At 50.0% G+C, this 25,892-nt stretch overlaps 11 protein-coding genes across 11 annotated transcripts; 7 read left to right on the top strand and 4 right to left on the bottom strand.

The window, feature by feature from the left end:
• Positions 1-38: 38 nt before the first annotated feature.
• NECHADRAFT_51560 (uncharacterized protein) lies at positions 39-1,706 on the bottom strand (the record flags this gene model as incomplete). The annotated part of the gene is made up of 5 exons (XM_003043134.1): positions 39-939; positions 995-1,242; positions 1,292-1,371; positions 1,427-1,538; positions 1,596-1,706. The coding sequence occupies 5 exons, from the start codon at positions 1,704-1,706 to the stop codon at positions 39-41; spliced, it is 1,452 nt and encodes a 483-aa protein (XP_003043180.1).
• Positions 1,707-2,445: 739 nt separating this feature from the next.
• Positions 2,446-4,176, top strand: NECHADRAFT_86321 (uncharacterized protein; the record flags this gene model as incomplete). The annotated part of the gene is made up of 5 exons (XM_003043043.1): positions 2,446-2,703; positions 2,742-3,175; positions 3,230-3,277; positions 3,327-3,802; positions 3,854-4,176. The coding sequence occupies 5 exons, from the start codon at positions 2,446-2,448 to the stop codon at positions 4,174-4,176; spliced, it is 1,539 nt and encodes a 512-aa protein (XP_003043089.1).
• Positions 4,177-4,250: 74 nt separating this feature from the next.
• Positions 4,251-5,740, bottom strand: NECHADRAFT_86322 (uncharacterized protein; the record flags this gene model as incomplete). Its single annotated transcript, XM_003043135.1, has 3 exons — positions 4,251-4,942; positions 4,998-5,344; positions 5,394-5,740. The coding sequence occupies 3 exons, from the start codon at positions 5,738-5,740 to the stop codon at positions 4,251-4,253; spliced, it is 1,386 nt and encodes a 461-aa protein (XP_003043181.1).
• Positions 5,741-7,222: 1,482 nt separating this feature from the next.
• Positions 7,223-9,203, bottom strand: NECHADRAFT_86323 (uncharacterized protein; the record flags this gene model as incomplete). Its single annotated transcript, XM_003043136.1, has 5 exons — positions 7,223-7,938; positions 8,169-8,487; positions 8,535-8,675; positions 8,873-8,993; positions 9,046-9,203. The coding sequence occupies 5 exons, from the start codon at positions 9,201-9,203 to the stop codon at positions 7,223-7,225; spliced, it is 1,455 nt and encodes a 484-aa protein (XP_003043182.1).
• Positions 9,204-9,620: 417 nt separating this feature from the next.
• Positions 9,621-11,180, top strand: NECHADRAFT_86324 (uncharacterized protein; the record flags this gene model as incomplete). Its single annotated transcript, XM_003043044.1, has 3 exons — positions 9,621-9,632; positions 9,684-9,863; positions 9,933-11,180. The coding sequence occupies 3 exons, from the start codon at positions 9,621-9,623 to the stop codon at positions 11,178-11,180; spliced, it is 1,440 nt and encodes a 479-aa protein (XP_003043090.1).
• A 1,450-nt stretch (positions 11,181-12,630) lies between these two features.
• Positions 12,631-14,700, top strand: NECHADRAFT_86325 (uncharacterized protein; the record flags this gene model as incomplete). Its single annotated transcript, XM_003043045.1, has 5 exons — positions 12,631-13,062; positions 13,139-13,704; positions 13,773-14,015; positions 14,078-14,443; positions 14,499-14,700. The coding sequence occupies 5 exons, from the start codon at positions 12,631-12,633 to the stop codon at positions 14,698-14,700; spliced, it is 1,809 nt and encodes a 602-aa protein (XP_003043091.1).
• An 814-nt stretch (positions 14,701-15,514) lies between these two features.
• NECHADRAFT_51331 (uncharacterized protein) lies at positions 15,515-16,230 on the top strand (the record flags this gene model as incomplete). The annotated part of the gene is made up of 2 exons (XM_003043046.1): positions 15,515-16,085; positions 16,136-16,230. Coding segments are annotated over 2 exons (666 nt in total), but the record flags the coding sequence as incomplete, so codon positions are not given.
• A 1,158-nt stretch (positions 16,231-17,388) lies between these two features.
• NECHADRAFT_86327 (uncharacterized protein) lies at positions 17,389-19,029 on the top strand (the record flags this gene model as incomplete). Its single annotated transcript, XM_003043047.1, has 1 exon — positions 17,389-19,029. One exon carries the CDS (start codon positions 17,389-17,391, stop codon positions 19,027-19,029), a length of 1,641 nt encoding a protein of 546 aa, XP_003043093.1.
• Positions 19,030-19,386: 357 nt separating this feature from the next.
• Positions 19,387-20,024, top strand: NECHADRAFT_86328 (uncharacterized protein; the record flags this gene model as incomplete). The annotated part of the gene is made up of 3 exons (XM_003043048.1): positions 19,387-19,459; positions 19,510-19,896; positions 19,948-20,024. 3 exons carry the CDS (start codon positions 19,387-19,389, stop codon positions 20,022-20,024), a joined length of 537 nt encoding a protein of 178 aa, XP_003043094.1.
• Positions 20,025-20,328: 304 nt separating this feature from the next.
• On the bottom strand, positions 20,329-21,819 carry NECHADRAFT_86329 (uncharacterized protein; the record flags this gene model as incomplete). The annotated part of the gene is made up of 1 exon (XM_003043137.1): positions 20,329-21,819. The coding sequence occupies one exon, from the start codon at positions 21,817-21,819 to the stop codon at positions 20,329-20,331; it is 1,491 nt and encodes a 496-aa protein (XP_003043183.1).
• Positions 21,820-23,329: 1,510 nt separating this feature from the next.
• On the top strand, positions 23,330-25,390 carry NECHADRAFT_97118 (uncharacterized protein; the record flags this gene model as incomplete). The annotated part of the gene is made up of 6 exons (XM_003043049.1): positions 23,330-23,381; positions 23,413-23,544; positions 23,602-23,661; positions 23,716-24,010; positions 24,115-25,144; positions 25,190-25,390. 6 exons carry the CDS (start codon positions 23,330-23,332, stop codon positions 25,388-25,390), a joined length of 1,770 nt encoding a protein of 589 aa, XP_003043095.1.
• Between the last annotated feature and the right edge of the window lie 502 nt (positions 25,391-25,892).

Genomic DNA, 25,892 nt, shown 5'->3' on the forward strand with positions numbered 1-25,892 from the left:
CCTGATACAATCAGGGTTGACAGTGCACTAAACACACCTCAACTCTCTCCTTGAGTAGCCTCCTCTTGATATACATCATACTTGTACTTGCTACCAACATGGCTTTCATCAAGAGATTTTTTCCCTTTTCCGTGAACCTGTTCCCTTGTAGTCAACTCTTCTGTGCTCGGTTCAGGATACAGTCCCCGTCGACGCAGCTCTGGTACAAGCAACTCGACCACATCCTCAAAGCTTCCAGGAGTAACTACAGCAACAAGGTTGAACCCATCTATATCCGCCTCATGAATCCAACGCTCCATCTCATCAGCAACAGTCTGAGGACTCCCAACGGCGAATGGAGCAAGGCCACCAATGGATGCGAATTCAGCCACGCGTCTGGCGGTCCACGCTTGCCCGTCGGCCGAGGTGACGAACGAATCCAGATGAGTCCTGATGACGGCTTGGCCAGCATCGGCAGCACTCAGCTCATGGTCAAGGGGGATTTTGGAGAGGTCGATCCCTGTGACTCCGCTGACCTGAACGAGTCCACCAATGACGCTCGCGTACTTCTTGTGCTCTTCCAGCTTCGTCTGGGCTTCCTCATCCGTCTTACCAATGATGGGGCAGAAGCTGATGAACACCTTGAAAGCTCGGGGATCTCTTCCCTTTTCAGCCAAGGCGGCTCGAAGCTGGGCTACCTTGGGAGCCGTCTGCGAAGGGGTTGTTCCGCCCACAAAAGCTGCCTCAGCGTGAGTTGAGGCAAAGTTGACTCCAGCTCCAGAGGTACCGGCTTGGAAAAGAAAAGGAGTTCGTTGGGGCGACGGGGGTACAATGTGTTTGCTGGTGACCTTGTAGAATCTTCCTTCGTGTTTGATGGTACGCACGCGGTCCGGATTCGCGTAGATATCATTCTTTGCATCCTCAACCACGGCGTCGTCAGCCCAGGAGCCTTCCCAGAGCCTATGAGATAGTCAGCCAACGTTGCAATCCTTTCGGTGCCATTAAGGCTCTATACTTGTAGAGTACTCGGAGGTACTCATCAGACCTCTCATAACGCAAGTCATGTTCGAATGCTTCATCAAGGCCAATGGCCTGAAAGGCGGACTTCTTCCACCCAGTGACAATATTCCAGCCAAAACGACCGTTCGTGATATGATCAAGAGTTGAAAACCGCCTTGCTAGAAGAAAAGGCGGCTCGTGAGATGTGGAGCTTGTGATGGCAAAGTTCAGTCTCTTTGTGACAGCTGCCATCGCGGCGATTGGCTACTAAATGTCAGTGCCAAGCTCAGCATCGGGACGCGTTTCGGCTTACGATAGATGGATCCAACGCTGGATACTGAGTAGCTCGTCTGACTGTCTCATCTATGCTTCCACCGTAGGTATCATATCCGCCTAGAAACGGTAAGCATATCAACACCTTGTAAGTACCTGAGCGACATGGGGTAACTACCGAGGGTGTCTGCCAAAAAGAGGGCGAAGAAGCCTCCCTTCTCTAGGAGTTTCGCGTATTCAACCCAGAAGGAAATGTCAAACTTTTGTAGGCCCTTGTCTGCAGGGTTCTAATTATCCAATTAGAGATCCGATCTACTGGATTCTTAAGGGTTGAGTGCCAGTACCTTCCATTGGCCTGGGGATAACATCCCGGGCCCAAAAAAGTCGAAAGCATTCAGAAGAATAGTTCTTCCCTCCCCAATTGGCCTTTTTTGATCTTGAGTTGCAGACGACATTTTGCAAGGTGATTCACATAGGTCAATGCTAAGCTCGTTGTAAAGATTTGACATGCTTTCCGTTGCCTAATATAGATAAGGATGCTTGCAGGTCGGATCGACTTGATATCAAATGGCGTAATTCAGCATGGGGATCATGAAATCGCCAAGATCGATCCTACCAACAAGGTCCACTTCCATCAGTCATCGAGTAGTAAGGCACAACTCAGACCATCTGTGGGACGTATTTCCACTTGCCGTCTTTTATTGCCGGTAGGGTCCTTCGTTGCATCGCTGGACGAGGTCAAAGAATGAGGCAAACGACGCCACTCTTGTGCAATAACCCAGGCCCCCAATTTTCCGATACCTCTTTTGTCTAACAAGCGAGGCTTCTACTAGGAGGCTGAGATGTGGGATAGATACCTAGCTTACAAAGCCGGAGAGCGGTGTCGGAGCCCCTCCGCCTGAGAAGCGCGGGATCTCATCTGGTTCCGCAGAAGATGGACCCCGGAGGCAGGATGCCATTTGGTAGGGTTCATACTTCCTAAGTCGGATCACTGTACCCTTATCATGCCATGCCCGAGATTGCCAAGAAATTCTCCGCAATGCAAGCTATAGTTTGCGTGATCGATAGTGGTACTCAGGGGACACATTATAAGCAATTAGTATTTCCTGCTTACCACCGGATTTCATCTATCTGCGAGATTTATCGGTTTGGTTTCGTATCTCATTGCTTTTTTTGGTCTCTCAATCATCGGCCATGTCTTTAACCAAAGACACGCCATCTGAGACGGTTGAGCCTGCGGCTAACACACCCAGCCAGCATGAGCTTGGGAATGCTTCTGACGACCATGAGAATCTTTGGATCAGATTCATGACCTTTGTCGGATGGTACTCCCGTGAGATGCCAAGCTCTGAGAAATTGGTCGTCTTGAAACTTGATCTGAGTATTCTTGTCTTTGGCTGCCTTTCCTTCTTTACCAAATATCTCGACCAACAATCTCTCACCAATGCTTTTGTCAGGCAAGTCACCCATACGCCTTAAAACCTCAATAGGTCATGCTAATCTTCTTCGCCAGCGGTATGAGAGAGGAGATTGGCCTGTGGGGAAATGAACTCAACTACATCACCGCCACCTTCTGGGCCTCTTATTGCGGTGCCATGATTCCAGCGTGTTACCTCATGACCAGATACCCAGCCAACATTGTCCTCCCATCGCTTGAGCTTGGATGGGGCTTGGCAACTTTTGGACTAGCATGGGTCAAGAATGTTGAGGCTATCTACGCCATGAGATTCTTTGTTGGCCTTTTCGAATGTTGCTCCTTCACTGGTACCATCTACATCATTGGCTCATGGTATAAGCCCAACGAGGTGGCCAGGAGAATTGCCCTTTTCTTCATTGCAAGCCCAGGCGGTACCATGTTTGCTGGGTATCTTCAGGCAGCTGCTTACAAAAATCTCAACGGAGTCCATGGTTTGTCTGGCTGGAGGTAAGTCTTGAGGCACGTTACGCGCCATGGGTTCCTAACATTTATTCCTCACAGGTGGCTATTCATCATCGATGGAATCATTACTATTGGGATTGCCTTCATGTGAGTATCCTATTCCACTCCCCAAGACTGTGGCTGACCCATTTTTCAGTGGCTACATAGTCTTCCCAGACGTTCCCTCTCGCAAGAAGCCCTTGGCGCTCTCTCAAGCTGAGCATGCGCTCGCACAGAAACGAATCGAAGGGTTGACTGCACCTCCACAGCTTCAGCTGTCTACAACCATCTTCAGGCGAGTCCTCGGTCGCTGGCACTTTTACGCCTTCGTTATCCTGTGGACCATTCTCGACTTGAATATTCTGCCAGGTGGCCAGCCATTCTCTCTGTATCTGAGAGCCAACCCGGACCGTTACTCCATCGTCCAAGTCAACACGTTGCCAACAGTCACTGCAGCCATTATGATTGTGAGCGCACTTATGGCTGGAGTTGCTGCAGACAAGCTGGGAAATTTCTGGATCCCAGCTACCATCACGACTGTCCCTGTTCTAATTGGAATGATCCTTTTGAACGTGTGGCATGTCGGGGAGAAGGGTCGGTTGGCCGCGTTTATGCTACAAGGTTTCATGGCTCGTAAGTACAGTTCCAAGTTGATTAATGTTCACCTTCTAATTCTATCGGCAGCAATGTCCCCAATGTCAATGGGTTGGGCAACAGTCATTATGGCAAACGACGCTGAAGAGAGAGCTGTCGTCACAGCGAGCATGAACGCGATTGGTCAAGGTATCATGGCGGGAGCCCAGGTCGGCCTCTTCCCAGCTACAGGCGCACCGAGGTGGATTGTTGGGTTCAAGAGTAGCCTTGGAACGACTGTCGTGCAGTTGGCTGTCATATACACTATCCTTTATCTAAGTCGGCGGGATGCCAACCGACAAGTAGGGGCGACTGATCTTGAGGGGGAGTTTAGTGAGACTCAAGAAGACGGAAGAGAAAAGGTACAGGCTTAAAATTAGTGGGGTGCGAGGTACGGATCGTTGGGCTCTATTCAAAGACAATCTTCTTCCCCGCATGGTTATCTAAACTACTTAGACCGTACTGCATTCAGCCACGGGTGTCGCAAGAGATCCATTGCCGAAGGACGCTCCTCAGGGTCGATCTTCATCATCAGCTCTAGAAACGAGGCGAAGTCTGCCTTCATCAACAGGCTCAGACCAGGCAGGTAAGCCTCCGATTCCAGACCAGGCCCTTCATATTGCTCTGCATCCTTCACGCATCCCTCTTCATCAAACATATCACGAACGATATCCGGATCTCCCTTCTCAAGCAGTGTCTTGGGGAAGGGTCCGAAGAGATCAACAATCTCGGTCAAGTGCTCCTTGAGCTCGTAGTGTCCGTCTGGGGCAACTCCGCCATCGAACATTCGAACAGCACGAAAGACCTCGATAAGGACGGCGCCCAAGTTCCACCAGTCAGTAGAGGCAGTCCAGGGAGCCCCAATCAGGACCTCAGGAGACCGAAGGGCCACCGGCTGGATCGTCTCACAGAGATGTTTTGTAGTCCAGCTAGACACTCCCCAGTCACCCAGTGCAATGTCGAACTGATCTGCGCGAGTGTTCTCGGTATCAAAGTAGTACCCACGGAGAGGCCGTGAAGGGACGGGGCAGTATTGAGTCTCGGCTCGGTCTTGCTCTGGAATGGGGACATCCTTCAGATAGCCAGACTCGATCAGCGAGTGATCACGAAACTTGACAAAGATGTTGTCCGGTTTGATATCTATTCAATAGTCAGTCTCAGGAAAGTGATATGGTCAGTAGTATAAATAACATACCGGTATGGATAACGTCGTGTTCATGGGCAAAGTCAAGCGCCAGCACCAGCTGAATCGCGAATCTGTGCATGATTGAAGGTGGGATCATGTGCTCAGAAAACCAAACGCCGAAGCTGCGAAGTGTCTCGCCCATGAGTTCAAACACGAGGCATGTGTGAGTACCGTTTGGGCCCAGATGCTCAAAATCATCGACAAGGTGACAGACGTAGTTGTAGCCCAGCTGGTCGCGATCCCCATCTCGAAGATGAGTGAGAATCTCCTTTTCGAAAGTGTCATGTCCTTGGCCATAGCACACAGCGCTCAGTACCTTCAACGCCCGAAAAAGGCTTGGCCCATCGCTACTGGAGCTAGATGTTAACTAAGAATGTCGAGGGGGGAGCCTAGAAGTTCACTCACCTAGCTTGCAGGTCCTTGACCAGCCAGACTGTAGAGTACTGGCCGTAGCCAATCTTATTGAGGGCCTTGTATCTGTCGTTAAAGACGTCGCCGATGTAGACTGGATGGAAGCCACCAGGCCGGTATGCGTCCTTTCCCTCTTCAACAACTTCAGAGGCGGTGTCAGGCTGAATGATTTGGTCTTCAACACCGTCCGCGACAGCATCAGTCTGGGTGGCCTGGTCTTGAACACCCTCAGAGATGGTATCAGAGTGAGTGGCCTGGTCGGGTTTATGATCGGAAACCCGGTCAGTCTGGCCCGTAGGCTGGGCTAGGCATGGTGACAATTTAGCAAAGTAGTTACCCATCTTTAGCAATACGGGTTGGTCCGTAGAAGCCGTGTGACAGTAGATGGCCTTTTGCGTTGGGCTGGGCAAGAGGGTTCTTTGTTTATATATCCAGTTGGGTTGGCATGCCTGCCTCAGGCATGAGTACCTCAAAAGGCCACAATCATCTTGGCGCCCTTGTGTGTGGAAGCTATGACGGACCTAATTAAATCACACATAAAGATACTTCCAAGGGCCTTTGTTCCGTTTCAAAGAGGCACCCGACGAGCCCAACCAACTATTTGTGGTAACTCAGCCGCCCACATTGAGGCTACCAGCTAGCCAGTCAAAGAACAGCCCCGCCATGACAATCACACTTGAAGCTTGGCTGCAAGTGGGAACCCGTCAAAGGAGCCAACAATTCCAACAGAAGCATCACACCATCAACTTCTCTTTGTCCCTAAAAGATGTAATAGAGTAAGGCTTGTAGGATTGCAATTGCTATGCCTGTGTCACTAAAATCCACGAGGTGGCTGCATTCAATTTCAGTTGTCGCTTTGTCGTCAAGCCATATGCCCCGAAAATAGACCCCAACACCAACGTTTTGAGCATACTGAGTGATGTCTCCAGAAAAACCTATTCACCACGATAACAAAGAATACAGTTGATGTTGGCGTCAATTCCAATGATTTGGAACCACCCCCAAGTCGTCGGGCAGAGCCTAGACAAAAATGCTTTGAAGTTGAAAGAAGTATTCGTGCCTCGAATTGGTGCAAGACGATGATTATAAGAGATGCTAGACGGATCCTGTCAAAGGTAATGTTCAAACAGATCATTATCAGAACACACTTGATTCACAACACCAAGAACTCCTATCATCATGGGCATCAACAGCACCGACTACATCGCCTTCACTAATGAAGCGGCCAGAACATCTGAAGCGGAACAAGCCGTCGTCACGTATACCCAAAAGGATACAAGGAACTTTGGCTCTGCAACGGTTCTCTGCACACCGTCCAAACAGTAAGTACATGTGAAATTCCTTCCCGTCAAGTCTCATGCTAACTAGCTAATAGTGGAAAGAAAAGCTGGCACAAGGGAGGTACCAACCCAAATGCTCGGGAGCACATCACAGTCGCGTTCCAAGGTCCAACTGGGAAACACATCACTACTCTCCACCTTGACAGATATGGGAGGAGGGTGTGATATCTTATCAGTTGTTGGCTGTTTAACTCTTATCCTTGCTGGGCATTGACTTAGAACAAAAGCCACGAGTGTGGCCAGCACTCTGTTTTCCCTTGCACTAAGCTGTTTGAGTTGGCACATTTCTCACCAAAGTCTTGTTTTCGAAGTCGAGCAATACCATTTGTACGCTATAGATCGCTATGTCCATTTTCTGGAATTTTTAGAAAGTTGTTTTCTCAAAGAAACAAAACATCACTCAAGACTCGTTTGGGCACAGATGCCCGCCGATACTCTGTTGTGCAATTGCTTCTCTCCTGACGTTCATGCTACATGAATCTCTCACTCGCCAAAAGTCCCCTCAATGAACGTCCCATGCGGGCCCAGACTATAGACCTGAGGCATATTAGCCCGGGAAATCTCAGTGAACGAGCGTCCATCGAGAGCAACTAGGAAACTGCGTGTTCCTTCTTTGTTGATCACGATGGTCAGGACAACGCCATCATCTTCCTCAGTAGAACCAGGTCTCCCGATGAAGATAGGCTCAGATGGACAACTGTCACCGTTGGGGGGTTGCCAGCGCTTGTAAGTTCCAGTCTGCCAGTCAAATTTGGCCAGGCTACCAAAGAAGGCACCCTGGACAAGCTTCAAGCCGTTCCCAAGCCTTCCAATAGTGACAGAGGTTCCTGGAGACGGGCCGCCATTGCCAGCTGTGGAATAGACGTAGCGATAACCGGGCTGCATGGACACTCTCTTGGAGATCCGGGGCAGCTCGGATGCGACGCCAGGGATGGCAGCTGCCACAATAACGCGGCCAGGCTTTTCAATGTTTGCCAAGTTGACGGCTTCGAGCTCGTACCGAACAAGAGTGCCGTTCTGGTAAGGGCGTGCAGGGTCAAGAACGTTGCTCAAGCTGTACTCGCGAAAAGGGATGTAGTTTCCCGAGTAACTGCAAACATCTACGTGAATGTTTGTTTCTCCGGATTTCTCATCCACAGTCATACGCATTGACGGAGTGAAAGAACACGAATCCGTCGGCGGAATGGTAGGTGGCAACACTGTGTTCTTATTATTAGCCTACGACTCTGGGAAGGCAAACGTGAGAGATGAGTGTTTAGGGCACGTACTGTTTACCACTCATTTTCTCGAGAACAAATATTTTTGTGGGAGATTCAGGCTCATACTCGAGCATCTCCATCACCGGCTTTTTGACGTACTAACGTCCATATGAATGGGCTGCGACAAGACCGTGAATATCAGTAGAGTAACAATACACCCGGCTGAATACTTATGTGACGAATGAAGACGACAAACTTGTCAGTCATAGCCAGTGAGTGGATATAGCAAGGTTCACAAGGAAGAGGCGTCTTCCAAAGCAAAGAAGCCGGGTTGGATCGATAGTCGAGGGCAAAAATCGACAAGATATTCGTTACTGGGTCAATGATGTAGTTGAACGTCATGCCTCTTTTACGGTCCTTGCAAGGGTGGGCACAGATACCGTAGCCAGCCAGCTCAGGGTTGATTTGAGCGTAGGTGAGCAATCTCTTGGGCTTCAGTGTCTTGGCGTCGCATACTTGCAGCACGTTGAAGTCAGTATGAACAAGAACCTATTAAGGGTCAACATGTACAACTCGTATTTTGGGCATTCACTTACTTCCTCCTTCTCGGGGGTTTGAGCCGGGCTTCCTATGTCGTGAGGATTCTGACCATTGGGAATGTGCATTCCCCTCCTGGGAACAACGTTGACATTCACCTCGTCCGGGAGAAGGTGTCCCTGGGGGAGATACAACGATTGCTAGGGTTGTTAGAGTAACAGTGGACTTTTCTAAGCTCAAGGTATCTCACCTGCGCGCCCAATAGTGCAGAGCATGAATCCTAAGCTTCAATCAAGGGCGTATTGGCGTTAGGGCCAAACATTGTAATCGCAATGTACCCACCCCGGGCTGCCTTTTGCACAACACCTTCAGCGGTATGACGGCTTCTATAATAGACTTGTCCCTTGCTCATCCTAAACTTGTGCAAGATGGCGAGCCCGTCGAAAAAGTGCTGAAGTACAGCATTGGGCTTGGAACCGTCCTCTGACAAAGGGACTGTGAAACGGCCGCTTCCCATTCTACAAGGACAGTGTTGGTATGTAAGTAGACATCGTCATGGGTGATACGTACCTGATCAGTGTGCCATCTAGCCATTCCGGCCATTCACCAACGATTGAGCATTTGACTTCTTTCGTAGTCTCGGGAGTATTTCCAAGGTATGGAGGCACATACTTGAGATCTTTCTCAGTTACAAAGAACTTGTTGTAACCAATCTCTGCGGCGGCCATTTCCGATGTTGTAGACAAGAGAACCAATTGCTAAAGTGACTATGCTGATTTGCTGTCTAGTTCGGTCCCAAGTGGCATCACGCCTTTAAGTAATAAGTAATATCTTTGTTCCGGTTGGCCCGGAAGGAGGTTTCTGGAGATCCCGCTAGCCAGATCATCTTGATCGTGTTTGCGGGGTAATACAGGAAAGTCGGGGTAGCACAGGCCGGGGGAAATTAGGGAATCCGGGGTAAATCAGGGAGTCTAGGGTATTTGAGGGCACGTCGGGGCAAAGACGGACGTCGCCCGAGCCGGATAAAGCATACAAAGCACCGTGATATGCAATAAAGAAGACCCCCTGAAAACAACATCAAAAGTACACCTCTATCAAAGCAAAGGATCTCGTTTTTTTTATCACAACACCATTGAATCATCACCATGTCGCCATACGTACGTTACAAATCCTACCTAAGTCTTGTCGTTCGTACTCACAATCAATAGAAATGGCCCCTTTGGTGGCGCCTCGTCATCCTTTTCAACGTTAGCTTCTACAATCTTCTCGGAAATGCTTGGTCTGCTGGACTGTCACCCATTTTCGAGTTGATCATCAGGGAGTTCAACTGCTCCCAGTCGCAGGCTTCGGATCTGACGACTTTCTCCTTATTGATGTTGGGAATATCGGTATGTTTGGCCTTCATCCTTCCGCTCTTTGTCTTCCGAGTCGATAAGGTCGTTAATGCGTTTGTTTAGAACATTTTTGCCCTCCCCTTGGTCGCCCTTTTCGGAAAACGATACACGATCCTCGCATCATTGACCCTCTTCATCATCTTCAATATCTGGTCCGGCGAGGCTTCCGACTATGAATCTCTGAAAATCTCTCGTATCCTTGGTGGTCTTGCCGGTGGCCTAGTTGAAGCCCTTGGCCCGACCATAGTACACGAGACCTTCAGAGATCATCAACTGGCTCGAGCCATGGCAGTCTATGTCGGCTTCCTTGCGGCTGGATCTGCCGTGGGACCTATTTTTGCCGGTATTGTCGCCGAACATCAAGGAAGCTGGAGGTGGTATCTGCGAATCCTCTCCATTGCTACAAGCCTCAACTTATTGGCTTCGATCCTCATGCTCCCCGAAACCACCCACAAGCCAGAGCCGACAAACGACACTGGGTCAGACTCTGGAGTGTCCAATCCGAAGGCGACAAGTTCTGTCGTCGAGAATGCCCCAACCTCAGCGTTTACGCCCGAGCCTACTGTCTCATCTCGAGCCGAGTGGATATCTCTATCCTTTACGAAGAGGCCCATGCCGTTGGAGTGGAACAGAGCTCTCCCAGCTTTCTTCGAACCGCTGCAGATGTTGATTATTCCTCGGGTTCTGGTGACCGTCTACATCTTTGGACTTACCATTGGCTGGACAGTGATTATCTCGATCCTGTTGGGTATGATCTACGCCCAACCACCGTTGCTATGGGGTCCACAGTCAATTGGTCTCCTCAACGTTGGAACTCTATTAGGTCTTCTTATTGGACTTCCATTCGGCGGCTACCTTTCGGACCTTTTGTTTATACGATCAGCGACAGATGGCAGGGGCCCTAGCCCGGCAAGCCGTCTTCCAGTCGCCCTTCTTGGCATGCTCATCAGCCCTTCAGGATGCTTGGTTCTCGGTTATGGTCTCAAACACCCTGACACCTGGATCCAAGTTTGCGTTGGATGGGCTATGCTTGCCTTTGGATTGACAGCTTCCGCAAACGTCTTGCTTGCTTATGCTGTTAACACGATTCCATCTCGTGCCGGAGATATCGGAGTCCTTATCAACTTCATGAAGAATACGGTCGCTTTCGGAGTATCGTATGCTTCACTTCCTTGGATGAATGGAGTTGGTCCCGTCAACCAGTTTGCTACAATGGCAGCGCTCCTCTGGGCAGGATATATCATGGTTTTTCCAGTTTGGTTGCATGGCAAGACTCTGTTCAAGAGATCATACACCAACTCTCTGGCTTGATGACATAGCTGGTCACTCGCATCATTTAGTTAGCAGATAACTAGAAATCTTGACAAGTTTCCTTCTACTTATGGTATTTATTATGCAAATATTAGCTCATTTTCTTCTCTTTCTCGGGTACTTATAATCCCAAGTAATTATTACTTTTTTCGACAGCCGAGAGGCTCCAACCCTCTTTACCTTAGACGCCCGGTCTAACGCCTCCCTGCTGAGCGGCCTGGATCAACGGGTCTTGCGCCAGGTACTCAATCAAGTTGAAGAGTGCATTTAGTCATCAAGGTAGTAGACGCCGAAGAGGAGCCGAAGGAAGATATTTCTTTACAAGAGGATAGCCAGCCAACGTACCGGGCCTGGATGAGAAAGGAGACTCTGGAGCTGCTGGAGCTGTGGGTTGAGCTAGAGTTTGCCGAGGTTATCAGTGCATGGGCCTTGACGAGCAAATGTGGGAAGGGAGCGAGGCAGATTGAGTGCTAACTTGTTGCACTAGCCCCGTCTTGTATGGGGCTTCAACACAGTCCTTAGCAGACTAGACTGAATCCTTCGCTATGAAGGTTCGTCATGAGACATGAAGGCATCTCCACTCGACTACTGGGTCCAGATTGGAAAAGAAAATTCAGATTCGAGCAGTACTACCATCAAACACTCATACCACGTACACTCTTTGACAGGGGCGCCAGCTTGCCAGAGAGTGGTGTTTCCGACAGTGCTCAAGGCATGGGCAACTCAGAACACGCATCGTCTCCACTAACTTAGTTGACAGGTTTGGAAGGTTTAAGCAGAGCATTCCCGGGCAAAGTTGGAATAACTTTGACAGAGCCTCATCGAGTCAGTTACAGATCCAGAAAACAAGAGTACACGAACGTTAATTGGGCTTCCCCTTCTCAGCCCTAGATCATATCCACGATAACCGCCAACTGAGGCCTTGTGCAACAGGTGTCACTTCGCTTAGTGAGAGGATCGGCGGCAGGCAGACTAACCTCAGACCTCGCCTTTCCTGTTTCATTACCGAACTTCTGCAAGTGTCGGTCCCGAGACGACCTTCCATCACCGAGGTTAACGATATTATGGTTAATTATAAGGGTCTATATGCTAGAAGGATCTGGAACCTGACAGGTTTGTTTTTCAGCTCACGTTTCGCCGAGAAGTAGAAACACGTGCTGGGCAAACTTGAGATGAAGACTGCGCATCCACTTCTAGTCTGAAGCCCGGCTCCGCGGGCAAGGCCGCAGTAAAGCCGGGCTATGTTTCAATCGTACAGCATCACGGAGACGCCACTCAGATTTCAAGGTACAAGCACGTGTTGTGATGGCATCCTTTGTCTACAAAGTAATTCATCCCATGACTTTACATACTATAAAGGATACAACAAGCCGGTAGTAGTCAGCGTTGTGAACACCAACTACGCTCTTCATCTTGTCAAAATCCAATCTATCATTATCTCATTCTACCGATGGTGCGAGCTCGCAGAAGCCGAGGGGCTATTGCAACTGCCGCCTTGGCGGGCATAGCAACAGCCGTTCAGTTAGGCCACGCCTTTCCGTTTCTTACAGAGCGACAGGAGCCTGAATGGAAGATGATCGACTGCTCCCATCCAGGTGTCATCAACGCTGAAGATGCCAGCGACTGGCGTTGGGACCAAGTCAAGGCCTCCCAAGCCTGGGACGATGTCGTCGAGGGCTGGGCGTTGAACCGGACTGAACGTCCCGACAGCAACTTTCCTTTCCCTCGCTCGGTCAGCAACTTCTTCAATGGTCCAGAAGGCATGGACTGTCACAAACTTATCGAGGCGAACGGTTGTCACGGTGGTAGCAACCTGCAGTGTCATGACACCAACCATCCAGCAGGATACTTTATCCTCAACTCATTCCGCAACCTTGAAGCAGTAAGTTCGACTCAAACCCCAACAATCCTCTCTTTTCTGTTCCGGGGCAATCACTAATGAGAGCCTGGATCGATAGTTCCTCTGGAACTTACACAGTGCCCTCAGCGAGGCCCACGAATCTATAGATGGCAAAGTCGGCACGCTCTCTTCCACGTTCGCACCTGTTAAGCCCCTCGACCAATCCTTCAACATCATTATGAACTTTGTCCTTATGGGCTGGGGTGTCGCAGCAGCCCCCGGATGGAACGTCTTCTTTAGAAACTTGCCTGTCGTATCTACCTCAGAGATTCATGGCTCCATCAAAGACTTGACCAACGACATGGTTAAGACAAGTCTTACCATGGCCAAGGACTTGACGGGACAGAGGGAGCCGGCCTTAGCGACCCAGTCGGAAGTCTCGAAGCAAGTCACCGACATTGTTGAACTCTGGAAGGATACCATCGTCCAATTTGCTGAAAAGCTGTATGATGGCGAGGACGAGAATGTGCAGAGGCTGGGCAGAATTATCTCGGGTGGTAAGATGATGTCGGACGAGACTGTCATCCCAACCGTGACAGAGCTGCGCAAGTCCGTCAGCAGGTCCCTTTACTCCCAGCTCATCCCCATTTCCTGGAAGCTGTCGCAACAAGACATCAACCCGTTGTAGGTGCATCCCCTCCACTGCGCCAACTTGGGACGGCATGGCCTGTAGCTAATCTGAGACAAACCAGCATCATGGACTTGGGCAAGACTTGTGACGAACGCATCGACGACAAGGCCTTCTGTTTTGAAAACCGACTGTACGAGCTTCGCAGCGTCAATGGCCTCGAGGAGAACTGCGATGGGAGTACAACCGGAAATACAGCCGGGTCGACCCCAGGTTGGGTGGCATGCCCCTTGCCTGAACCTCCCGGAGTCGGAGCCCTTGGATCAGATGAATGGGGCGGCATCACCACCGAGGATATCGTCATTGGGTGCGTATTTCAGGATTCAAAACTTATACCTTACATGATAGCTGAACATATTCTCCTGACAGATCGCTCAACACATGGAAGTCCAACGGCCAGCGGAATGTGGAAGGCCCTAAGGACATCGGACAACTCTCCGACGACGAGCTTGACTCGATCGCAACCGACATCCGAGCCAATGGTGTCTTCACCCTGCCGGTGTGTGGCGAGGAGGAGGCCCGCAACGGCTACAGGGACGGTAATTCCGGCAGCTCCTACTCTTTCCCTTGTGGCACTGAGTACAAAGACCCCCGCTACAAGTCGCTGTCTTCAGACGAGTTCAAGTGCGAGGGCAGCGGCATGTGCCCCTCAGCCGTAAACTTTGTACGCAACTGTGACAGAGCCGTCAACGACGAGCTGATCCGCACTGATGACTTGACCTACGGTATTGACGCGTACGTATGATCTGATACTATTGCAAGCTTTTCAGATGCTGACCTTGCAATTTAGCAACAAGGACGAGAGACCCAGCGGCGGCCACAGTGGCAACTGCAAGGTATTTCTGGAAGGCCACATTGACTGTCTCCGGAGCGGCAACGATATTTGGTACGATTACCAGGACATCCGTGAGAAGGGAGGGTGCGAGCGGTGTGGCAAGAAGTTTTGGGGCCCTAATAACTCGTGTGTAACTGTTGTTAACTACGGCCTTTAGGAGATTGCTTCAGAGTGCCAGTCGGGACAGCCTGTGGAGGCCTTATCATCCACTGTATTTCTTTTCTTACCTGAGTATAGAGATCTGAGTAGAGAGCTTTTACACCATGTACTCTAGAGCATACTAGAGAGTTTATTAAAACATTTTATACCACTGGTGAACACTGAACACGCCACGGGCAACCGGCCAAGCCCAGGTCTAATAAATCAGGGGGAATATTGAATCAAATCTACAATAAACTAATTAGTGCTTGACGCTCAAGGCCATGGTAAGGACTGTAAATCCGGGGAACCATCGGTTTGGACGGCCCGTTCCTCAACCGAGTGCCGAAACTCTATTCTCTTACCATCCGGGATCGCTTCCGCTAATCTCCTCCCCGATCGGGTTTATCGACCTCCGTCTTGTTGTAAATCCGATCTGGCCTTATGTAGCATTTTTTTAGCTAAGTTGTAAATCCGATACTGTTGAAGCCTAACCCTTGATGGGTTAACAGAGCCAGAAGATCGTAAATCCGATACAGAGTTATGTATGACCATTCCCGAAACACTTTCTCCATGTATCCATAGTACCGTCTTCCAATGCCAAATACGTATATCTAGTGAGGCCGTAGAAGCATCGTGCTGGATTCGTAGACTAACAAGAACTTTCAATCAATACCACGCCTCTTCATTTACTCCTCTCTCCTACTCCTACTATCGGAACTCTCGCCCGAATGCCATCTGTACTTCCCAAAGACTGTCATCTCGCATCCCCATCTGCGCAAGATTGAGTTTATCGAAAGTCCAGTGGTGGGTAAAGCATAGCTGCAAAATACCTGAAGCCGACGATCATGGAACTTGGGGATCAGAGTCCTCTTATCGTCCTTGAGGATGCTGACTTGCCCAAGGCGGCCCAAGCTTGTGCCCAGGGTGCAACACTGCTTCATGGTCAGGTATGTTTCTCGACAGAACGCATTATTGTCGTTCCATCGGTCAAAGACAAGTTCTACTCCCTTCTAGCCGATGTCATCGATGCGTTGCCCTCGGCTGGTTTTGCAGTTTCCAATACCTTTGCCGATAAAGCATATGTGGCAGTCCAAGATGCCCTATCACGTGGAGCGAGAGTTGTTGCTGGCAGCTCCCAGTGGCTTGGTCCGGCATCAATGGCATCTTCCATATTGGCAGATGTCCCACGGAGGTCAATCTTGTCAAGCCAAGAGGGCTTCGCACCTACCGCCTTTGTTGTTGAAGTCGATAACGATGAAGAAGCTATTGCCAAAGCAAACTCGCGAGAGGGAGGCATGTCGGCAGCGGTCTTTACGAGCAACCGAGAACGAGCCATTGCCCTAGCAAAAGATCTGGAGTTCGGAATGGTCCAGATCAACGACATGACCTTGGCTATCAAACGTAAGTCTAGGGTATTCCTATTGACGCTCAGTTTGCTAACACGGGGCCAGCGACTTGTATCAAGGGTAGTGGATGGGGTTGTGCTGGTGGGAAATATGGCATCGAAGAATTTGTTCACTGCAAGGCTATCACATTTGTAGATTAAAGGCATGTGAAGCATGGAGGGGAGATCTCCGGGTTTGGTTGAGAAGTGAGAGTCTCCAGGTCTCCTCAGTCAGCCACCCGGGCAGAGGAAAAATAGACCCCAGCGCAAACCCTTTAGCTTATCATCCTCTCAACATGGCATGGTTCATAGAGTATTCGAAGGATAGCCAGGACCCTCTAAATTATTAATTATCTCTATCCCTAACTATTCCCCGGCCCGCATGTCAGCCAACACCTCAAGCTGTCAGATATCTGCCACGTGAAACAAACATCTGAGTCTACGGACAACGTGAAGAAAACTTGACCAACCACGATAAACAACGAGCAATCCACAGTAACAAGTCCGAAATTACAGTGGGTTCTGCTTCCAAATTTTGTTGATAGCCTGTGAATAGCGTGCCACACTATTGGCGCCCATTGTGGACTGCCAGAGTCTGGACCCTGTGGCTTGACTGACAGCATCTACCAACAGCTCAACCATCATCAGACTCACTGGAACAATGTGGCATTTCCCTCAATTGAAAGGACTGAAATAGGAATCTGAGCTGAGCCAAGACGCACCCTGACTCCCTTTGTCAGGGAGCACTGATAAGGCCCAAGATGCAATCCATAGGATAATGTGCTAGCGAAATGTCACACGGCGCTGGCAGCTAGAATAAGTAGACAATAGTTCGAAAAGTGCCTATGAATCGCTGGAGAAATCGTACGTTTTGGATAGAAAGAAGACAAAGTAAGCGGTGAAAAATGCGGCCGTCGTTTAGACATAAGGGGCTCTTCTCGCTCTGGAAAAGTCCAGCCTTAACTAGTCCAGCACCATTGCCTGCAGCTGAAGCCGACAGCCGGCCGTTTGCTTGGTGTGGCGCCAAAGGCGCTCGATAGTCAACGGGGTTGATTATTGTGGCTTCGCACAGCAGTCCGCTTTACAATAGCGACAAGCTGAATGCCTCAATCAGGACGTACTACTCATTCTCAGGGCCTGTATTCGGACTCTTGGGTCCACTGTGTTAGGGGATCACCGAAGGCCTGGTGAGTCTAGACAAACTCCAGAAATGGTTTATCACCAAGCCGTTTTCCCTCCAATCCTCGACTTCCACAAGTTCAACCTGGAACCTCCCATCTTGTCATCCGACCTTTACAATCGTTTCAAAACTTTGACAAGATGCGTTTCGTCGGCACGTTTGCCGCCTTGGCCCTGGCCGGTTCCGTTTCGGCCGGCCCCTGCAGACCTGGCTCTTCTTCGACCCTGAGCGCTACCACTTCAAGCGCATCTGCCACCTCTACCTCCGGTCACGGCTCGGGACCTATCGTCAATGAGATTGAGGGCGGAGACTTTCGAAGGAGGTCCAATTCGCCTAGTGGCATCTCCAACTTTGTTGTTGAAGGCCAGGGCAGCTATGTCGAGGGTGGAGGTTACACAGGGAGAGGAAGCACGGAGCAGAACTGTGCTAGCCTGGAGGCAGCCAGCACCCAGCCTGGCCCAGGAAAGCGAGACGCGGGACAATATGCGGCCATCTCTCAGCAGCTCACGAACCTCCAGGCTGGATCAGCCTACACTGTTCAGTTCTTCTACGCCGTTCAGTCCAGTGCTCAGTCTGGAGCTTGCAGGATTGAGGCATCGTTTGGGTCCAACGTCTTCACTTCGACTCCTTACTTCCCTAGCTCCAACACTCCTTCTTCTTGGGCTTCGTCCACTGTATCTACCAACATTCAGGTCACCCAGGGACAGATGAGCTTCTCCCTGACCTGTACCAGTGGTGGCTCTGCTCAGGTCTACATCGACTCCATCTTTGTCTCCAACCAGGTTACCCCCGAGACTATCGGTGACGCCAATCTGGTTTTTGATGGTGCCAGTACCGAGACCAGCCAGCTGCCTTCTGCCACCAGCACTGAGGCAGCCACCGAGGCCAGCACTGAAGCCACTACTGAGGCTACTGAGGCTACCACCGACACTGCCACCGATGCTACCAGTGTAACTTCAACCGATGCCGTCAGCTCCGACTCCACCACTGAAGCGGCTACCGAGGCGAGCACTGAGACGTCCACCGAGGAGGAAAACACCTCGGAGACTGCCCCGGCCACTGAATCCACTTCTGAGGAACAGGGCACTTCTGCTACCGAAACTGCTACCAAGACAGACTCTGAGGAGACTACTTCCGTCGCCAGCACTGCTGAAGAGACCACTGCTGAAGAGAGCACCTCAGTTGCCGCCACATCAACCGAGACCAGTGCCGAGGAGACTGCTTCCACAACCGAGACCGAAACTGAAGAGACCACAACTGCCCAACAGACTACGTTCTCCACCACCACTCTGGAGACCAGCACCGAGGTAGAGGAGACCACATCCGAGACCCTGATCCCCACCTCCACCACTGCTACATCCACACAGCTTATCTGCCCCTCGGGCGTGTCCGCTCCCGGAGGTTGCTACATCCCCTCCGAAGTCCCCGGAACACCAACCTGCTTCCAAGTCGGTTTCGTCTCCGGAGCCGTAGACGTCCAATACCAGGACATGAAGACACCCGTTCAAGAGTGGGAAACCTGCGCTTCCGCCTGCGCCGAAAAGACAGGCTGTCTCTCTTTCGGGTACGACGACGAGAATCCCAGCAGATATTGCGCTCTGTACGCATCCAAGTTGGATTGGTCTTTCACCCCGATGAGCCAAGGTCTTACCTGGACTGAGATGGACTGCATCAAGTGCATTGAGTGCGAGGATGCCCCTGTTCCTACTGAGACTGGTGTCGCTGAAGCTGGAGATCCGCCAGTTCAGGGTGAGACCCAAACAGTGAATGCGGTTTTGTAATTAGACATAGCTCATAGACCATTTTGATCAATATTTTATAGAACATGTACATTCTTCTCTTCTTCGCATTTCTCCCCATTCTTGTCATTTGTGAGCACTCCTGCCAACAATTGGCCAATCACAGCACGTTTTGATGCAATTACCACCTTCTGTCAGCACTAACAGCCCGAGCGTGGAGCCCAATAAATCTATAACAGCTCAAAGCATGGTTTTATCGGGGATCTGATAGTGCGCTAACTGTAGACCCTATCGGCTAAACACGGTCGCCCCTGTTTCTTCACTTCTTCCTCCTGCTTTCATCTTTCTCACTCTCCCTTCAATCGCCGAAACTGCAATCATCATAGTGACTTCTTCATCATGGCGTCTGTAAAGCCAGCCAGAGATTATGTCTACTTGCTCGTCGTGCTCTTGCACCTGAGCGCGATGCTGGGTGAGATCCCTACGGCCCAACAAGTTTACTTGACTGACAACAATGTCCAGGCGTTGATTTTGTCCCATTCTATCCGCAGTCTCTCTGCCAGCCCCCAGGCTCACCTCTGCACTTTCTCGTTGCCTATCGCCAGTGGTACATTACCACGATGTCTGACCCGTACTACCATATTGAGACCCCTGGACACTTTTTCGATTTCCTTGTCTATGTCGAGTTGCTGGTGCAGTTCCCCATTGCTCTGTACCTAACTCAAGCACTGTTCTCGAAACAGCGTCTCTCTGGTCCCGGTGAGCTTGCAGCCAGTGTCTACGGTATAGTCACGGGTCTCTGCACAGCCATTGTGTGTCACAACATGTATCACCTAACTCCTGAGATCATCAGTCATGAGGCTAAGCAGACTCTGTTGTACGCGGCATACCTACCATATGCCGTGCTCCGTTAGTACTCCTAACTTCTCATCGTTCTACATATTCTAATCTTCTACACAGCTACTGCCATGGCCTTGGACATGCATTCTCGCCTTCTGGCTCGACTTCGGACTTTGTCTCAGCTCAAGCAGGATTAAATTCGATTAGTTCATTCGGGGCAAGGGACCAGCAAGAGGTCGGTGAATGGTCGAGGAAGAATGAGCTCCGTGCGTGCTGAAAACTTCAAGGAGGGGAGTAGTGTGAATCACAGCGTCCGCTAGACGATCTCGAGTATTCATAGCAGTATGGTTACTAGCGATTTCGATTAAGAAGTTACCACGAGTTAAAATCCACTCATCCCTAAGTTTCTCCGTCTAAACAAAGCTATCCCCCTTCCATTCCCATTTTTCTCCTTCAAAGCTCCCAGTCATAAGCAAAAGCATCGTTTGCGCAATTAGCTAGTCAGGCCTTGCTTGATGTGGGAGGCGTAAAGAACTTGTCAGAACTACGCTCGGCTGCATCAGTCGAGACTTCGAACCTAGCACGACCGGTCCGAGGGCGCGCTGGCTTATCATCTTCATCCTCACTATCGTCCATAGCACGAGGTAGCGCCGACAGGTCCTCGATGCCAAAGATCCTCTTGACTTGGTTCACACCCGGCAGCGTAATGGTGTGGCCGTTGGCGTTGAGTAGCTGTCTGCCGTACATGGCGTCACCAGTGGGCATCTGGATATCATTGTCCACTGCTGGCTCATGAGAGTTGAGAATCTTGAAGAAAGCGCCGGGGCTCAGGAAGTTTGTCAAGACCTTTCTCTCCTTCAGCGTGTTCAAGTCATTGATGTCATCTTCGCCCTTTCCGTAGTTGTCAACCTTCTTGTAAAGCTTGATGGACTTTTCAGTCATACGGTCGATCATGACGACGGAGGAGATTTGAAAGAGGGTGCCCCGACCCTCAATGTTGAGTGATCCAAGCCTTCCACGGCTGCTGCCGGTGTTCCCCCCGATGTTCTGGGCCTCCTGGATGGCAGCCAGTTCAGTCGGTTGAATAGCCGTCCCCAGAAGGAAAATGTTTGAGACGGGAAAAGCTTGCGATGGGTCTTTCTGGTACAGTTGCTGGAGGCGAGTGTACTGCCCCATTGCCCTCTTGTATGTGAAGGCCGTAGAGTTCAAGGAGTTCAGCTGCTGGCTGGCATTGACCATGGCTGAGCCATACAACTTCTCGAGGCTGTCCACAGTGAGCTCTCGCTGGTGCCAGCCATGCCAAAAGGCAAGCATCTTCTCCCGGCAGTAGTTGAGAAGTTTGGCGTGCTTCTCAACATCACTCTGATCATCGGTAATGTTTTTGCGCTTATTAATCCAGTCCTGGATTCCCAACTTGCCTTGGAAGGGTTTCGTGTACTGCACCATCCCCAGAGCCTCCTGCCAGCTCTGAGTCTTCCACAGATTTATCAAGTCCTTAAGATGTCTGCGATCAATCTCGGAGAGGTTCTTGCTCTTCTTGTTCGGGTAGCTCGTGAAGTAAAAGGTCATGTCGCAGTCCTTGGCTTGCGCGACGATCAACAAGACTGTAGCCACCAACAGAATTGCACATCGTGTCTCGGAGGACAGTGAGTGGCTAGAGTCGATGAAAATGTTGAAATGACGGTCGCCCAGGACATTGAAGGCACCCTTGATTCCATGCTTGGAAAAGTTCTCGGCGTCCAGAATGGTTCGGAGAATGTAGTCGACCGATGCTTCAGGGTGATAATCAGGCAACTCGGCCTCCTCAACCACTTGCGTGAGCTTGAAGTTGGGTTGATTAACGGCAGGTTGCTGATATCCCTGAGTATCTTGGACCGTTGGATAAGGAGGATGTCGATGTAGGATTGCGTTTGCCTGAGGAAGAGTGGTCAGCATCACTGGCCGGTTTCCAACCTGATTGTGGCCGGCCTCTTTGCTTTGGACGCAGCCCATCCTGAAGTAAAGATGTCGGTTGAGGTGTGTCGGGGTTGTATGGAGTGGGTGATAAATGAGCCCGTCTGTAAAAGGAAAGGGGGATGACAGAAAAGAAGACTTTGAGGACAACACAATGGTACCAAACAGGGGTTTTTATCTTTGCATTTAGGACCACGATTCCAATTCATGAAGGTACATGGGCCCTTCTGGTGATGTACCTCAAAAGGGCTCTCTTGATTAAAGTTACCCCTTTGCATATCATCGGGCCGTCTGTGAATGCCCATACCTACAAGCTCTGTGCCCTTTCTTTCACCATCAGGTCGCTCTATGATAGAGCCAATACGATCAGTCCCTCGAAAGAGGGCGATAGAATGCAACGTCTTGGAAAACTGTCATGTATCGGCTCACAGACACCAAAAACGGGCATGCTCTCGAAGAAGGAGAAGTGTCAGATTCGCAGCGCGAGGAAGTGCTTTCTATCGTCACGTAATGTGGCGGCACGACTGCAGGATTCATGCACCGTGATCAATCTCTCCGGCGATGAAAAAAGACCCGAGTACTTCGCGTGACCTTCTGCATAAGGATCCTCCAACTCGACCTGAATTTTGCCGATTTCCAGTTCATGCCGTCGAAGCAGGTGAAATAATTCTCTGAGATGCCCTGTCTTGACCAAGAGTTTGAGGATGGCCATCTATCACAGACGGGGATGACGCGCGTGTGTTGGTAACTTTCGTGGCTTCGCGTCACGCGCGCGTCTCGCGTTTTCTGTGGAGCCAATTTCTGGTGGAGTAGAGAGCACGTGAACTACCCCGCTCCCACATCCACGATTACAGGTCCCTCCACGTGATCTGACGATAATCAGTGATAGCGTCAATGACGTCATGGCTACCCTAGACTGGAATGGAAATTCATCACGAACAGACGTTTCCAGCTAGGAGAACATGTCCTAAGGCTACCAGGGGTCTTTCTACTTATGAATATAATGAGTAAGCTTCGAGTTGGCTAAGAGAACAGTCCTCCATCGCCTATTTTCTCAATCTGTGTAATCGTGTCAGGTGTACGCAAGAAAGTGCAAATAATACAATGTGGTCTCTCATACGAAAATTCCCTTTATCACAACTCGTCGGTTCGCCAATATCCCTTGCGAAAACCTGTTTCACGAATCTATCTCTGAGGTGAGATTTTAGCTCAGATGATTATCCGTGTCCGGCTTATCCGATGTCAAACCTGTTTTTTGATTGGCTTGTGAAGCATCGCGTGTGACGCCTACCACGTCGTCCTTGAAGAACTAACCAATCTAAAACTCGGGATTCCGAGCTGTGCAATAAGGAGACGGGCGCACGCGCTCTTGAGACATCGTACGTAAGCTTCTCGAGGGGCTTTGCTGAGTCCGAGGGCTGATCTTCTGCTGAGAACATAATAAGAGAGTGAGATCGCACTGGCTTGAAGCATCCACGATAAATCTCTTTAAACATACCCAAGCCTGCATTTGTACATTTGCACACAAACTCGACTGTGATAGGAGATGATGGAGAAAACTACAGTGGCTGTCATTGGCGCTGGCAAGTATTTTCAACCAGGTCTTAAAGCAGCCCACTCATACTGTTGCAGGCCCTACAGGAATCTCTATGCTCAAGCAGCTACTTGAAGATGGATTCGATGTTACATTATTTGAGAGACGAGACAAGGTTGGAGGACTATGGGCTTATGATGCAAACCACGGATGGACCACGGCTTTGAAAGGTGAAAACATTCCTGACCAGATACCGCGAAGGTCTACTGACGGAGATGCGAAATAAGACACTCGCGCAAACATCAGCAAGTATACATGCGGATTCACCGACTTTCCGATGCCAGACAGTATGTACTTGGATCAAAATCCAACTCTCATCACAGATACTGACAGTATCGCAGAGTATCCGCCTCACCTTAGTCGAGGACAGTTCCAGGAGTTCATGCAAGACTACGTCGACCAATTTGACTTGACCAAATACATTGTATTCAACACCAGCGTTAAGCTTGTCCAGCGCAACGAAGATGATACAAAGTGGACAATTCAGCTTGAAGGAGTAGAAAGCGGAGAAACTGAAACACGACACTTTGACAAGATCGTCTTTTGCCATGGATATCAGACAGAGAAGAAGATGCCACATTTCCCAGGACAAGAGACGTATGAGGGAGAAATAGTGCACTCGCAGCAATACCGAAGGTCAGTGAGCGCAGCCGAGACCAACCTTACACGCTTTTGTTTAAGATATATCAAAAGCCCTAAGCTTTTATATGGCAACGAGATGATCCACTAACAAATGATAGCCCCGAGGCTTGCCAAGACAAAACTGTGGTACTCCTTGGTCTTGCCACCACCACGGGCGAGATTGCTCCTCAACTCATTAACACTGCTCGGAAAGTGTACGTCTCGCACCGAAGTGGCCAGATTGTGGTGAAGCGCTATCGCAACGGACGACCAACAGATCTCATCATCTCATGGAGACGCCGCAATATCAGCCAATGGATTGCCCGGAACCTGCCAGCTCTTCACAGAAACATGGCAAATTGGGCAGCTTCGTTGCTCGCCTCGCGGACTGCTGGCTTCAAGATAAATCCAGAATGGCGTCTGAAGCCATTTCCCAGCATCACTCTGCGACTGCCTGGTTTGATCGAAGACTGTCTTCCTCATCTACAAGATGGAAGCTTGACGAGTTTGCATGGTATCAAGCGATTCCTTGGTGGAAAATCCATCGAGTTTGATGATGGAACAGTGTTGGATGACGTTGATAGCGTCATTTTCACCACTGGGTATCGCGCTGACTTTTCCCTCACCCCATTCATTGAGACAAGCACCCCCAAAGCTCGCAATTACGGAGGCCCTCCGATCCATCGGTTGTACATGAACGTCTTCCCGCCCAAATATGCCGATAGCTGCGCAATGCTCTGCTACTCGGCGTTTGGCAAGAACAACGGCTTCTCATTCAGCGACGTGATGAGTATGGCTATCTCAAACGTCTGGCGGGGCGTCAGCGACTTGCCTTCACACAAGGAGATGGAACACTGGGTCGACACACATCAAGACTGGGTTGCAAAGAATTGGTCGATTGAACCACGACTAGACGTCAGCATGGTGAAGCAGTACGAGTTCCAGCCGTGGATGCACGAACAAGCCGGAACAGGTATGGAGAATCTGGGCTGGGGCTGGGCGGGATGGAAGTTTTGGTGGAAGGATAGAGAGATGTACAACTTGATGAATCACGGAGTTGAGACGGCGCACATGTTTCGGTATTTTGAGACGGGCAAGAGAAAGACTTGGGAGGGAGCAAGGGACGAGATTATTCATCAGAACAAGATGGTTGAGGAGACGTTTGCAAACTCGAAGAAGGTTAGGGAGGATTAGTGCTGTGCGAGATACTGGTTATACGTGAGATTGGGACGAGTGTGCAATGGTGTTTATGGGAGCTCATCAAGTATTGAAGAGAAACCATCCTTTGAGCCAAAATATGTCTACATATCTCTCAATCAAGACTATAACTTACGTCCAAGTTGCCCCATAAATACATCAACCTCGTACTACTCCGCTGTAGCCGATGTTGGTTGAAGGCTGTCGCCGTGTTGTGCATGACACATGCTGAGAACGGGCGAAGAGAAAAGGGAAACAAGATGAACAGTGTTTTTTCCACCAGCATGGCTTGAAGAGCAACCAGTTCGAATTAAACCCCAGATGACTGTGTCCAAGACATGTCGTAGATGCCCGACTCTTATCTTCTGATGATTTAGGCATGCTTCATTCCAGGATAACCGGCGTTGCGTTGGCATACTTTTGATCATCTATAGCTAGATTCCTCTACCAGAACCCGAAAAATTGTGCTCGTTAAAAGTGATGCAAGTGACATGACACTATTGCACCAAGTGACACATGATCAGGCCGCGAGAAGTCCCTACTCGATCCGATGCCATATTTCCTACATATGACTCTGAAACGGTTTTTTATGACTTGAATAATGTTGAGGCGATCTTGAATCGTGGCGCTCTGAATACGGGACAAAGCATGCTTCCGCTGAGCTAATCCGAGTCATGATGAAAGGAATAATTCATGAATT

Source organism: Fusarium vanettenii (assembly GCF_000151355.1).
Source record: "Fusarium vanettenii 77-13-4 chromosome 11 genomic scaffold NECHAsca_30_chr11_1_0, whole genome shotgun sequence".
NCBI lineage: Eukaryota > Fungi > Ascomycota > Sordariomycetes > Hypocreales > Nectriaceae > Fusarium > Fusarium vanettenii.